Genomic DNA, 14,159 nt, shown 5'->3' on the forward strand with positions numbered 1-14,159 from the left:
TAAAATGGGACTTAAGTGTTACATAGGCCTTGTACCAACCATCCGCACAGGGAGAATTTTACCCATAATGGAAAGCGTTTTCACTTCCTCTTGCTTCTATATCTGCAGAGCTAACGTAGCTAGCAGAAAGTGAGCTGGATCATGTCTCTTATCACTCATCAGCAGAATTGTTAACTAAGCTCCAATTGCAGGCCAAATTCTGCCCCCAATGCAGCTGCATGGACTAACAGAGAAAGCAAATGAGCCTAAAGAATATTTGTTAAGGTGATGACATTCATATAGGAAAGAACCCGGTTTGACTCAAATCTCAGGCTGAGTTTGCAGGGCTGGCATTTAGAAATAACCTCTTTTTACTTGTAAACTAAGCAAGAGTCACTTTGCAGACTAGTATCAGAGGGGTAGCCATGTTAGTCTGGATCTGTAAAAAGCGACAAAGAGTCCTGTGGCACCTTACAGACTAACAGAAGTATTGGAGCATAAGCTTTCGTGGGTGAATACTTTGAGTGGGTATTCACCCACGAAAGCTCATGCTCCAATACTTCTGTTAGTCTATAAGGGGCCACAGGACTCTGATATTTGCCTTTAAAATGAAATTATAGTCTGCAAAAAGCAACAAAAACATGTCATGCAGTACAAGACAAAGTCATAACTGACCCCACTATATGTCGTCTTCATGCTCCAGCTGAGTTCTGCGTTAGTTCTGTCACCACCTGCACCGGTTATTCTGGGATATCTCATGGAGTGGGAACTGGTGATCTATATATTACTTCAGGCAATCTAATAATAAAGAAGATAAATAAATAAGCGATGTTTAAAAATCACTTGACCCAAATTGTCCTCTTCTCCTTGCTATTTGGTGCATTCATCACTTGACTCTACATGGGTTGGGTTTTTTGGGTGGGATCCACTATTTTCAGACATACTTGCAGGCCCATTTGAAATTCATTTGGTAGATTTTACAGTATAAACTGCAGTTGTGCGATCTTTAGAAATAAATGCAGCAGCTGTTGGGGAACTTTGAAGGATGACTTTTTTGCATGCTCCTGTGAAAATGGTTAAAAATGCATGGCTGCAAACATTTCTTTTAAACTGTCAAAGATGTTGCATCATATAGAGTTTTACTATTACTGGTCATCACATTAGGCAAAGTTGCATCTCACTGTAGGCTGATGTGAAGCAACTTAACAGAACATTAAAAAAGAAATGTATGGTTAATTCTGGCTCAGATCTGGATCATCTGTCCATAACAGAATCACATAGGCCTCTCATTCATATCACTTTCCCATTTATCCTCCCTTTTCCTGAATTCTGTCTTCACATTTTCCTGCATAGTTTAGTCCCAGATCCTGCAAACAGATGTATTGACGTGATTAACTTGATGCATGCGAGTTATCCCATGTGATGGTTCCACATCCGGAGAGATGATCAAAATTTCAATTTTTCAGTGAAAAAAAACTTTTGTCAAAAATTCAATGTTTTTACCAACAATACCACTCCTCAAAACTTTTCCCACTATAAACAGTTTTATTTGAAAGTTGGAAGTACATATTTTTAAAAAGCAAAACCAAAAAACAACTCTATGTATCTATAATGTTAAGCGTGTGTGAGGAGTCTGCCTACATAGAGCTCCCTTCAGCTCGGAGGGTATGGATCAGAAAGTTAGAGAGGATCACCCTAATTCCATATGAAGCATTCATGATCCCATTGGAAATGGAGGAACAGCCACCACCATCTTGTTTTTCTAGCATCTAGGACACTGACAGCTTTCTAAGTCAGGACAAGTGAACAATAGTTAGAATCTATTTGCTGTGTGTGTTCTAATTGTATTTAACCTAGCATTCCAAACACTGGCTCTCCTAGGGCCTTGCCATCCATCTGAGGTACTTAGGTGGCACCCATCATAATAGTATCTAAGCACCTCACAGTCATTAATGTATTTATCCTCACATCATGCCTGTGAGGTGGGCAGGGCTATTATTCCTGTTTTACAGACAGGTGCACAAAGACACGAACTGATTGCCCAAGTCACACAGGAAGTCTGTGGCAGAGTAAGGAATTGAAACCTGATCCCAACCCCCAGGCTAACGCTCTAACCACTGGACCATAGTGCTTTTCACAGCCTTTGCTGTCAACCATCCTATTGCCTGTGTTCTCAGGGTCCGTTGCTCTTGTTTCAGCCCATGGATCATATGATGGCACAATGCTTTCCAGAAGATGGCAGCAACATAACATCTTTATGAATGTTATGAATTTAAACATTTTCTCATCTATTTCACAGGAACAGGTAGCATTGAAATCCCTGTGCTTTGTTTACTGGTAAATGGAGGACCAAAAACACTTGAGGTAAGAAGCAACTTGTGATATTTAAAAATTCATTCTAAAAATACCCCAAGGAGGTAACAAATCCATGTTTTGTAATTTCCAAATATTAAATAAATACTTAGCAGAATGTTTTGCTGGGTGCCAACTATAAATCCAAGTAGTAAGATATTACACAATTTGTATAACAGTTAATTTTTTAGTACAAAAAAATTAAATTCAACTTATATTCATTAGCTTCATCAGTACATCCCTTACTGCAAGAAATAGTGCAGTTTGAGCAAATTCAACAGAAATATTGCTTAGTTTTAAAAGTATCAGCAGATCACTTAAGTTTCCTATATGACTACACATCTAGCTAACACCGCAGAAAGTGAGCAGTGGAAATCTGAAAAAAATCTGGTGAATTAGAAATACACTTACTTACAAAGGAAGTACAAACAGATTAGCCAGGCATAGGTGCTGGGGGTACTGCCGCACCCCTGGGCTTGAAGTGGTTTCCATCATATACAGAGTTTACAGTTTGGTTCAATAGCTCTCAGCATCCCCACTATACAAATTGTTCCAGCACTCCTGTAGCCAGGCAACTTTTCCTGGCAATGATCAGACATTGCATATTCAGTACTGCCACTCATAACTCAGGGAAACACAAACAGCAGACTTGCAGTATGTGCCGGCCTGATAGCATCATATTTCCATCAGATCTTCTCTTTATGGAACAGTGGGCTCAGTGAGGTACACTGCCAACTCTGTTTTAGCAGCATTTGTAAATTGACCCGAAGATTCAGCTTTGATCTTTTCCCCAGCAGCTTCACACATTATGTTTGGAAATTAGCTCTCTAGCCGGATGACCCTCTTTTTCTTCAATTTCCATTTTATCGTTGGCCTGTTATGCAGGAAGTCAGCACAGAATTTCACCCGGTGATTCCTACACTGAGCCCAACAGCTTGTGTTTGAACTAGAGCATCTGACTTTAATAAGACAGCCAACCTCGATTTAAAGATTCCAAGTGATGGAGGATCTACCAGACACCTTGTAAATATGTTGCAATGGTGAATGACCCTCACTGTTTTAAAAAATAAATAAATTAAAAAAAAGTGTGTGGGGAGGAGTGGGGGAGAGAGAACAGTGTCTTCGCCTTGTTTCCAATTTGAACTTTTCTCACTTCAACTACCAGCCCCTGGATTTTGTTAAGCATTTATCTGCTAGATTAAAGTACCCTCAAGTATCCAAGATCTTCACTCAATGTAGACTGATCAAGTCACCTCTTAACCTTCTCTCTTATAAGTTAAATATGGCAGCAATTCCTGCATGGTTGCTGTTGAAAGCCTTGCAGTGCAAGCCAATTGATTTTCTTTTGAAATCTTTAGAGAACAAGACTAGGAGACCAAGAAAAGACTGGATGGTATTGTGCTGGGCTCACCTATGTGCTGGGAATGAATAGCTGATTGTTATTTTTAACATCGCTATGACTATCACATATGTCAGGGATTCTAGGTTTTTTTTTTAAAGTGCAGGAGAAGAGCTGGCACTGAGGTCTGAACATCTAATGAGATTGTCACATACCCCACAATATAAATTGGCTAGTAATGAATTATTTCAACTAGGATAATATGGTTATTAGCCTCTGAAGGATACAACTTCCATGGCCTCCCCTGCACCTCATTGGGATTACATGGCTCTTCCCATCTACAGATATCATGAAACTTGGCATAAAGGCCGCTCTTTGTGGATGTTTTCAGCAGCCTTCTTATAAACTTCCAGCTGCCAGGTTTCACAGCTGATGCTGAGTAGCCAGATGTAGCGTTCACTCAAGAAATTTCTGCTTTACAGAACTTGCAGTCAACCTCAGCAGGATTACTGTGCCTCACTGAGGAGTTCCCATCCAGTGCTTCTTGCTAATTCTGGCCCCAAAGATTCAAAAATGGGGATTTTACACTAAGCTACCAGAGAGTGACTGTTTTTAAACCTTGGCTACCCAAATCAGGACACTTAGCTAGCTGGGAAGATAATGGTGTAAAAGGGTATAGTTAAGTGGCTGTCTGCAAGCCATCCCTTCACAGAAGTCAGTATTGTGGTGATCACAAATATTCTTACTGAGGCTGAATGGAGTGAATCTGGTTCAGGTATTCAATCACATCCCTAGTTGCAAGATATATTTATATATGAATGCATTGTATTTTGTCTTTCCATAACTGCATTCTAAAATGTATTTTTAAAACCACAGAGAATTTGCAGGGGCTTGGAAAACTCTGCTCCCTGGCTTATCTTAGCAGGATCTGGGGGTACAGCTGACATCTTAGCTGCAGTAGTGAATGAGCCACACCTTATTGTGCCACAAGTTGTAGAAAAGCAACTTAAAGAGAAATTCCCTACAGAAAACTTTTTATGGAAGGACATTCTCCATTGGACAGCAATAGTAAGTGAACTGGTTTAATGTATTAAATGTATCACACTCACAAACTCTGATATTATTTCTACGTTATGTGGCTCATCTGGTACTGACTGCCCATATTCAGAATTGCTGGGTGGCTGCTCAAAAAATATGCTATAGATACAAATGCTCTGAGATTAATGGCACACAAAAAGGTATCTGAGACCAGAATCAGGTATTCACTGCACAACATACTTATTTTGTCTTAGTAATTCAATTGAACACTTAGGGCTCTGTCCTCCACTAAATAGTTTCTGCAAGTAACAGCCAGTGCATGGGAACCCCACTGTCCTTCTGGAGGACGTGATACATGATTCAAGCTCGGCAGCTGCAGACGTTCTGCAGCTGTGGAAGATGAGACCCAATTCATGACCTGCAGCTGCCGAGTGGAAGCCTGATTCTGGATGTGTGTGACCAGACCATTGCTTCTCACCACTCCTTTTTACTCCCATTCTTTTCCAACAGCAACAACAAAAGTTACTCTTAAAACAAATAAATAAAAGACTAAGACCCATAAGGCATATAAATTCATAGATCAAAGGGACAGTGAGCTTTGCAATGAAGATGTGGGAGATAGTATGCACTTCGGTGTTCTTTCCCAAATAAACTAATAGGTATATAAATTAACTGAATCTGACCTTCAGATCACCTCCTCTACTGTAACCCACAGTTTTAAAGTTCCACATGTCTGTCCTGTCAGGCAGAAGCTTGCTAGGGCACCATCACCATGGGATGCACGCAGTAGCACGATGTCTTAAAGTCTTGGTAGCAGCACTGTGGGAAACTCAAGAGGCAAAGAAGCTCGGGGAGGAGGAAAAGAAAGCATTTTGTTGACCCTCTGGCTGCATATCAATATGTGATGGCTTTTCCACAAAGCAATTTTAGAGAGTGTGGCCTTAAAGAAAGGAAAGAGCTAATGGGAGGGAAGATGGCAGGTGGAAGGGTGAGAATGGTTAGAACTCACTGCACTATATGTACTAGCTATGGAATGGCTATCATCAATCAAGAATGGGAGAGAAGAAGGACCCTTTGGGCAAGACACTTGTTCTCTCTGTGCCTCCGTTCCCCCATCTGTAAAATGGGGATAAAATTTCTCCCTTCCTTCCACATGATCTGCCTTTTCTATTTAAGATGTGAGCTCTTTGGGGCAAGGAGTGTATGTATGTCATCTCAGCTGGGGCCTCTAGGCCTAACAGTAATGATAGGATGAAGAATAAAACAATTTGTTTCAACCCTGTAGATTCAGAACATTGTTTCCCAGCAGCATCTTTTAACAGTGCACAGTTTTGAGCAAGAAGGTTCAGATGAATTAGACACAGTGATTTTGAAAGCTTTGGTCAAAGGTAAGAATCTCTTTTGGCTGGTCTTTATAGTTGCTAGATATGTTAAAGTCCATATTTGAGATTTGCCCACATTTTGTTTTCTAATCTGATTATCTGCATGATAATTTACAGTGTTCGTCCCTGAGAGCTAAGTGTGCCTGTGTTATTGCTCCACCAAGTGCACTTTGTACGTGCTAAGAGGTCAGCGAGACTACAATGTTAAGACTAGAGTTAGAGGGAGCATTTTTAGAATACATTTTAAATTTGAAATTACAAAATTTGGCCAGAAAGTGAATTATGAAAACATCAAGCTTCCAATGTGAAACAATAAAATCCCTAAGTGTCTGATCCAAAACCCACTGAAATATATCCAATGGCTCTCATTGACTTCAGGTCAGACCTTCAGTGTTAACAACAAACAACAACCAACAACAACAAGAAGATAAAGAAAGTCTCCCACTCACCAAAAAGTTTTTTATTACCAAAAGAAAATCCCTCCTCCTTACCTGCTTAGAAACACTGGCTGGCACATGGCAGGCAATTGAGTCAAGAAGGCTCTACCCACTCAGCCTACCTGGAGGGGAAGTGACAGCTCAATGGAGGCTGCTTTCCCTCCCATTGGGCAAGCTGTGATGTGGATAGTCTAAGTCTACACAAGGCAGCAGAGCATTTTACATACCCGTACCCCTTTGCAACTGCACTTAAAGCAAGACACAATCTCATCCTAAATTAACTATAAACTTTAGTCTGAGCAAAACCTTCCTACAAACTCTGTGCAGTCAGGATGCTCTGCACAATGACTGAACTGCATGACCATCCAAAAGGTGGGAAGTGGGTTTCACACCGATGTTCAAATGGAGGAAAAAACGCAAACCAAAAATTCACTTATAAACGGGCTATTGCATCCATTCAGAACCAAAAACGCTCTTCCAATAAAGAAACAGTTACACAAAATTAATGTGATAATCCAGTGGCAGCTTTCGCCAAAGTAAAGCCTGATCAATTTTCACATGCAGGGCTTGGGTTCCACATTTACAAAATCTCATTTCCACTAACTCAGACCAATAGTAAAATGGCCACAATGGCCAGAGAAACAGAGAACTAATAGCAAGTGTATTTTATTCTTGAAGACAGGAGCAAGCAAAGTGGGCTGTTTGATCAGTGTTCCTGTTTGATGTACAGTCTTCTGCTTGCTTGTAGATGATGCAACAGGGACAATTGGGTATAAGTTTTATCAGATCACACTAGATGTGATGGAATTTTTTTAAGTAATGCTGGCTATCATATTGTATAGTATATTAACTGATCCGTGGTTGCTGTTCGTGCCTCTTAGAAATAATAGGCTATAGAGGAATTGAAACGTGTTGGCGATAGTATATTCTGATTAAAGACATTTTAAGAAGCCATACATCAAACTCAGCTTCCATAGTGAAACTTCCAGTTTTACGACAAGAAACCTGCACTCTGTCTTCTGAAAGAATTCTATAGTAGCATTGCCATCCATTGCCGTTTGTGTTGGATCATCCCAGATTCAACAGGGGGAGGGAGGGATTCCATATCCTGTGAGTTAATACATTAAAAAACTCCCAAACATACCCTTTTCTGAAGAGCACGATTCAGTTTAAAGGCCCAATAATGTGTGAGAGAGATTTTGGCTAGAAAACAACACTCAAAATGTGAGGTGGATGTAAACTTTCAGACCACAGTCCCTCAGGTAAGGGCGGGGAAATAAAAGTGTGAGGGATTTCCATGTAGGTAACCCACAAATCTGACATAACTGAACAAGAGGTCTCATTACAGTCACACTTTGATTAAACTTTATGTAACATCCAATTTAATGTAGAGTCAAATGCTGAATGTATTCGTGTTTCCTGTTTTTTGGCAGCCTGTAAAAGTCACAGTCAGGAAGCTCAGGAATACCTGGATGAACTGAAGCTGGCAGTGGCCTGGAATAGAGTGGACATCGCTAAAAGTGAAATATTCAATGGCGATGTGGAATGGAAGGTACCAGACTCGACTTGCTTAGATTGTAGTTGCCTAAATCCTATTGTCGATGGGCAAGCTTTTCATGTAGCTAGTGAAACATACCAGATCAGTAGTACTAGAAACTAAAGCCCTCTTTTATTCCCCATGAAAGCACGGGAAGTGGCGGTGCGCATTGTCCTCACAGTGCCTCTGTCTTTCTTGACCGCACAGGATTATATCTAAAGAACCAAGGATAGTTCAGCTGCCAGAGCCCTTCTGTCCTTGGCTACCCCACCGAAACTGCCAACAGCCCTTCGGGCATCCTTTTGTTTTGTATAGCAACTAGCACAATGGGGTCCTGGCCCCTGACAGGCCCTGCCGCATTACAAATATACATACCATAGTAACAGGGTAACCATAAATACTAACTGGGATGGAGTTTTTCCATTGTGCACACACACATGCTCAAAGACCTGATGTGAGGCCTTTCTTTCATTTCATAGCAGCTCTCTCGTCCCACCCAGAATCAGTCAGGTGGTAGCAAATTTTAACGACTGCGGATCTGATCTGGATTTAAACAGTGGGTGAAAGTCTAATTTCCCAACCCGAATTCCCCATGGCAATACTCGTAAAATATAAATTATTCCCTTTTGTGTTTCATGGAAATCTAGTCCTGTGATCTAGAGGAAGTGATGATGGATGCTCTGGTGAATGATAAGCCAGAATTTGTAAAGTTATTTATTGACAATGGGGCCAACATGTATGACTTCCTGACGTACAGCCGGCTTCAGAGACTCTACTGCTCCATCTCTCGGAAATGCCTCCTCTATGCACTCCTCCTGAAGAAACATGAGGAAAGCAGGCTGACTCTAGCAGGAATCACTGGTCAACAACATAAGGAAACGATGGATGTCTGCCCGCTCTTTACCCTCCATGAAGTTTCTAGAGTGCTCAAGGATTTTCTTCATGATGCATGTAAAGGTTTCTATCAAGAGGCCAAGCAAGGAAGCAAGAGGAAAGCTGTGAGTTACAGTTAAGATTCACATATTAACTGCTGTTCTCTCTGTTTTCGGATTATATTTACAGCTGTCCAACATTTTGAAAACAGGGGTGGGGCAGAGAATTGGAGAAACTTGACAATTTTCTCCTTTTCTTCAACTAGCTATAAAATTTGTTAAAATGTTTTGAATTTTCCAATTTTTAATTTTTGAATTAAAAAGAGGGATTTTTTTGGAAAACATTTTGTGATTCCTCTTTATGCCCCCACCCCTCCCACCCACCCACTAAAAGGTATTGTATCTTGAATTAAGTTCAAAGTGTGGGGGTGGATTCATAGAAGGGAATGCAGGGACTCAAAAAAATATGAGCCGTGATTCAGGGTTAATCAGCAATTCTGTAGGACTCAGATCTCTAAACTACAAATTCTAGCAGAATTTCAAGTAGATATGCCAACAACTGCCTAGTTCTTTTATTGATGGGGAACGAAAACAGCTAACAGACCTTGCCCACTCCAATTTCAGCATGATTTATATAGACTAAATCCTCAAAATATTTGAAAAATAAACTGCATTTTATTTTAAGCTATTCTTCATGTGAGGTAAGAAGCAGTGAGGCTGAGCAGCTGGTGCTTGGACTAAAAAGAGAAGAGGCACTCCAGTGCTCTTTCTTGTTGTGTACAGGGCCATGTTGAGACTGGTTTTATGTTTAAATAAAATGCCTTTTGTTGGTTTACTCTGAAACTGAGTTCTTTGCCCCAGTTATGCAGAACCTGGTATAATTCAAGTTCAATTTAGATGAGCTACTCACCGGGTTTTTTGGGATGATTTTACACATACAGGATGATATCCTGGCTCCAGTGAAATCAATGGGAGTTTTTCCATTGACTTCAGTGTGGCCAGGATTTCACCCCAAATGTTCTCACACATATTAAGTTGTATCGTGGATACAAGGCCCCTTTGAATCAGTATAGAGAGTGAATTAGTTAACTCTCTAATTAGTTAATTAGGATTAGTTTTGATCCTAAGGAAAATCAAAAGGATTTGAAAATTGCTTGCACTGCTGATTTGCTGCTTGGATCATGTAGTTGGCACAGACACATCTGACAATATATTAAAAATATAAAATGAAATTATAAAATCAGATTTTAAGTTTTTCTTAAAATGTATTGTAGGATAAAACAAATGCAAAACGATTACCTGGGCTCCTGGATATGAACCAGAAGAGTGAGAATCCCTGGAGGGATTTATTTTTATGGGCAGTACTTCAAAACCGGCACAAGATGGCAAACTATTTCTGGGCTATGGTAAGCTTGAAGATATAATTACTTTAGGCCACTTATTGGCAATTTGTTTTAGATCTGATATATTAGTATATTCAGTCTTGCAGTTAGGAAGTTAAGATATATATGTTTGTCCTTCAAGACATGAGATAAGACTTTTATGGAGTCTTTCACTGCTGAATTGCTTTAGTGTGAATGTAGCTCAGGCTGGTAGTGGCTAAAAGTTACATAAACATGGTGTGAGCCACAGCTGGTATAAATCAATGCAGCTTCATTGGCTTCCATTAAGCTCTGCTGATTAACACCATATGAGCATCTGGCCCTTGATTTTAATCACTGTCTTCCGGGCAGTCAGTGACCCTTTGCCTCTGACCTCAGATTATGTTCCTTTTCCAATGGGTTAATGGTGTGTTTGGTTTTCACACCATGGGGAAGGAAGAGACACAGCAGCATACCCGCAAAAAGAACAGGAGTACTTGTGGCACCTTAGAGACTAGCATACCCATTACTCATGCTCTGCATCTGTGGGGAAATGCGTTTCTCTGTTTCCACCGGTCACTCTTCTCCTCTTGGCCCTTGCCTGCTGCCTGAAAGTCAGGCCCCTTTAAAAGGTCTCCAGCCGGGTTCCCAACCATGGACATGACCCCAAAAATCACTAATCTGAAAGAGGTACTCGTACTACAACTCCCATGAGACACTGCAACAGCATTTCCAAATCAAGTATTTCAGCCCAATTTTTTTTGTTGCTTGTATTTCTGTCCCCTACCCAAACAAACAACTCTAAGTTTTCCACAGAACCCCCTCCCCATTTTTCAACCAGCTCTCATGGTGACATTCCCATCATTCAGAATCATTAATATTTATCGTAGGCTGCCCCCACCTCTTTTCCATTTTCCAGGGACAAGAAGGTGTAGCTGCAGCTCTGGCAGCTTGTAAGATTCTCAAGGACATGTCCCGACTGGAGACAGAGGCTGAAGTAGCCCGTAGGATGAAAGAAGCCAAGTATGATCAGCTCGCTCTGGGTAAGCAACTGCAGTCCTTAAGATCATTATCAAATATTTAAAATGTGACTGGCGCTGGAAGACCAGCTAGCAAAAAACATCATAAAGTAATAACAGACATGCTCCTATGAGTAACCCAATCCTTTTGAAGCTTTGCCAGTCCCAAGCATTCAGATATCACAAGTCAGACCCACCTCCCTCCCCACCAAAAATCACAAGAGCAATGTATAAATTATAAGATTTTAAAATAAGCCACTATTTTTGGTCTACCCTGTGTTTAAGGCTTTAGAGGAAACTGGCCAGCCCCAATTTAAGTGGGACCATTTCTGGTTCAAAGTCCTATCTGAAATGCACACACAAAAATGCAGGCTCCCTGCTGGGCGCTTGGAGTGGGTACACCCACTATCCCCTCCTAATCTCCAGGGTGGGGAAGCTGCCACTCCCTTCTATCCCTGGCTTTATCATGGTGTCTCTGTCTCTCTCAATCATGCTCCCAAGGCCCCATCACAAAATTAGCCTCTCGGGATTTCCAGTGCTTGCTGACATTGCCCAAGCTGGAATCCTCTCTCACTGCATTTTGATAACTTAAAGCTCCTGATCCTAGACTAAAGCAGGAAGTACAGAAGTGTGTGGAAGTGACAGATGAAATAAAGAGGTAGCCAAAACAAGTTCAAACCTCAAAAAAGCTTTAAGTATGGGTTTGGAAGTCTATATGATAGCTTGGGTCAGTTTATTATTCAAACCAGTTCAAGACCCCCGTAGATTTACTCCCCAGTCTTCTGGCAGCTGTGTAGATGCCAAGGCACAAATTCTGAACACCTGAAACCAACCAGCTTGCTAGATTTTAATTTAACATTCCATTCCAAATGGCAACCAGAATTAAAATAATCACCATCAAGGATACATGACAGATCCCGGCAAAAGCCAGGACCTGATTAAAGCAATCCAGAGCCCTAGGCACACCCTGACACACAATGCTCCCCATGGCTTTGACCTCCTAGTTGCAGCATTTATAGCAGTGGGCCCGCCTGCCAGAGAGGCAGTGCCATACGAGTCTCCCTTCCTTCAGCAGCATCTGTGGTGGTATGTAGCAGGGGAAAGTTAAGGGTGGCATCACACGTGTCCCCTGGAACTTCCTCCAGCAGCTGGGTTTGTCTGATCGGGAGGTGAGCCAGGTCTGCTGCACTCTTCTCCTCCACATAGTTCTCTGTTAGCTGGTGTTAGCAGGGCCCCTAGAACGACGGGGCTGTGGCTGCATCTACACTTGGAGCTGGGGGTGTGCTTCTCAGCTTGCGTAGACGTACTGGCACTAGCGCTGCTTGAGCTAGCACAACAAAAATAGTAGCATAACCCAGTAGCATGGGCAGCGGCAGTGACATGGGCTAACCATGCTGAGTGCAATCCTGCCCCAACCCCTTTGGTATGTACTGGGAGCAGCTAGTTTTTGAGGCCACTGCCTGTGCTACCATAGTTACACTACTGTTTTTAGTGTGTTAAGTGGATGAGTGCTAGCGTGAGCATGGTCACGCAGACATCACTGTATCCATTTATACAAGGGTCATCTTTTCAAGGCTGTCTTTGCAACCATGAGATCTAGCCATTTTTTTTGTTTCTAAAATCAGAATGAAGACTCTGGTGTAATCACATGAATGCTGGAGTCCTAGGCAAAGGACTGTAGGGCCATTGAAATCAATGGAAGTCTTTCCATTAACTTCATTGGCCCGGGATAAGACCAACAGTGCCTAGGTCTTAATCTGGTCCTGATAACGATATGTACTTCAGTGAGCATATTCAAGGGATGCTGCAATATAAACTCCTATATCAGGCAACTTCAAAAAACACTGACATTAAAAACTCAAAGTGATTGAGGTGTGAAGGCAGGGATAGGAAATGCTCTGGAGTGGAGGCCGGGGAGGGGGAAGATCAGTAGAGTGACGGACACAGTAGACAACTCAGACACAATGAGAACACTGTGACTTACTTCGGCTGGTGCTCCCATTACAATAGCAACTGAGCACTAAGACCAAAGGCCAGCTTCTGTTAAAGAATTTTGCCCTAAAAGGGCCAACATTGGTATGCAACGTGTCTGTGGCTTGAAACCCACGGTTAGCTGGGTAAGGCCTGATGTTGAGCACCCTTATTTCCCTGGAATTACCCATGGGAGTGGAGGGCACTTGGCACCTTGAAGAATCAGGTTCTTCAGTGTGTAAGAAAACCTGCCAAAGTTTGGTTTGTGCCTGATACTGCATCAAATTCTGCATATGAAGTGGCTTCACAATTGGGCCTTTAATGTGCATTTGTGTGCACTTGTAAAAGGGGCTTTTATGTAATCTGTGGAAGAATTGAGGGACGAGAAATTTATCAATAAAAAGTCAAATAGGTGAGAAAAAAATTAAACAGACTCAAGACTGAGAAGAAATCATGTAGGCAAGAAAGGGGCAATGAATGGGCACCTAAGGGGGATGAAGGATTTTGGCTTTTTGTAAATATTTAAATTTAAGGAGACATTTTCAAATGCATTTTTACCACAATTCCCTGAATTTTGACTCTTTTTCCAAGAGAAATATACAAGTTCTCTCTCCTGCACCAGTGTGTATGCACAGATGTAGAGCTGTGGGTCTGTCATTAAAAATGAATTTCCTTCACTTGGCAGAGCTATTCAGTGAATGCTATCACAACAGCGAGGAACGAGCTTTTGCTTTACTGGTGAGGAAAAACCAATACTGGAGCAAAACTACCTGTCTCCACTTGGCCACAGAAGCAGATGCTAAGTCTTTCTTTGCACACGATGGTGTCCAGGTGAGCAAAATGCAAGGAGATTCCCTTGTGACTTTCTAGGG

General features: G+C 41.5%; 1 protein-coding gene across 1 annotated transcript in view; it reads left to right on the forward strand.

The window, feature by feature from the left end:
* Positions 1-14,159, forward strand: part of TRPM5 (transient receptor potential cation channel subfamily M member 5) — an 84,305-nt gene that overhangs the window by 42,272 nt on the left and 27,874 nt on the right. The window contains exons 7-14 of the mRNA XM_045014386.1: positions 2,279-2,343; positions 4,547-4,738; positions 5,994-6,096; positions 7,961-8,079; positions 8,712-9,062; positions 10,211-10,342; positions 11,217-11,340; positions 13,973-14,118. Of these exons, the coding sequence (XP_044870321.1) occupies positions 2,279-2,343; positions 4,547-4,738; positions 5,994-6,096; positions 7,961-8,079; positions 8,712-9,062; positions 10,211-10,342; positions 11,217-11,340; positions 13,973-14,118 (1,232 nt within the window). The remainder of the gene's footprint in view (positions 1-2,278; positions 2,344-4,546; positions 4,739-5,993; positions 6,097-7,960; positions 8,080-8,711; positions 9,063-10,210; positions 10,343-11,216; positions 11,341-13,972; positions 14,119-14,159) is intronic.

The sequence above is a fragment of the Mauremys mutica genome, chromosome 4 (assembly GCF_020497125.1).
Source record: "Mauremys mutica isolate MM-2020 ecotype Southern chromosome 4, ASM2049712v1, whole genome shotgun sequence".
Taxonomy (NCBI): Eukaryota; Metazoa; Chordata; order Testudines; family Geoemydidae; genus Mauremys; species Mauremys mutica.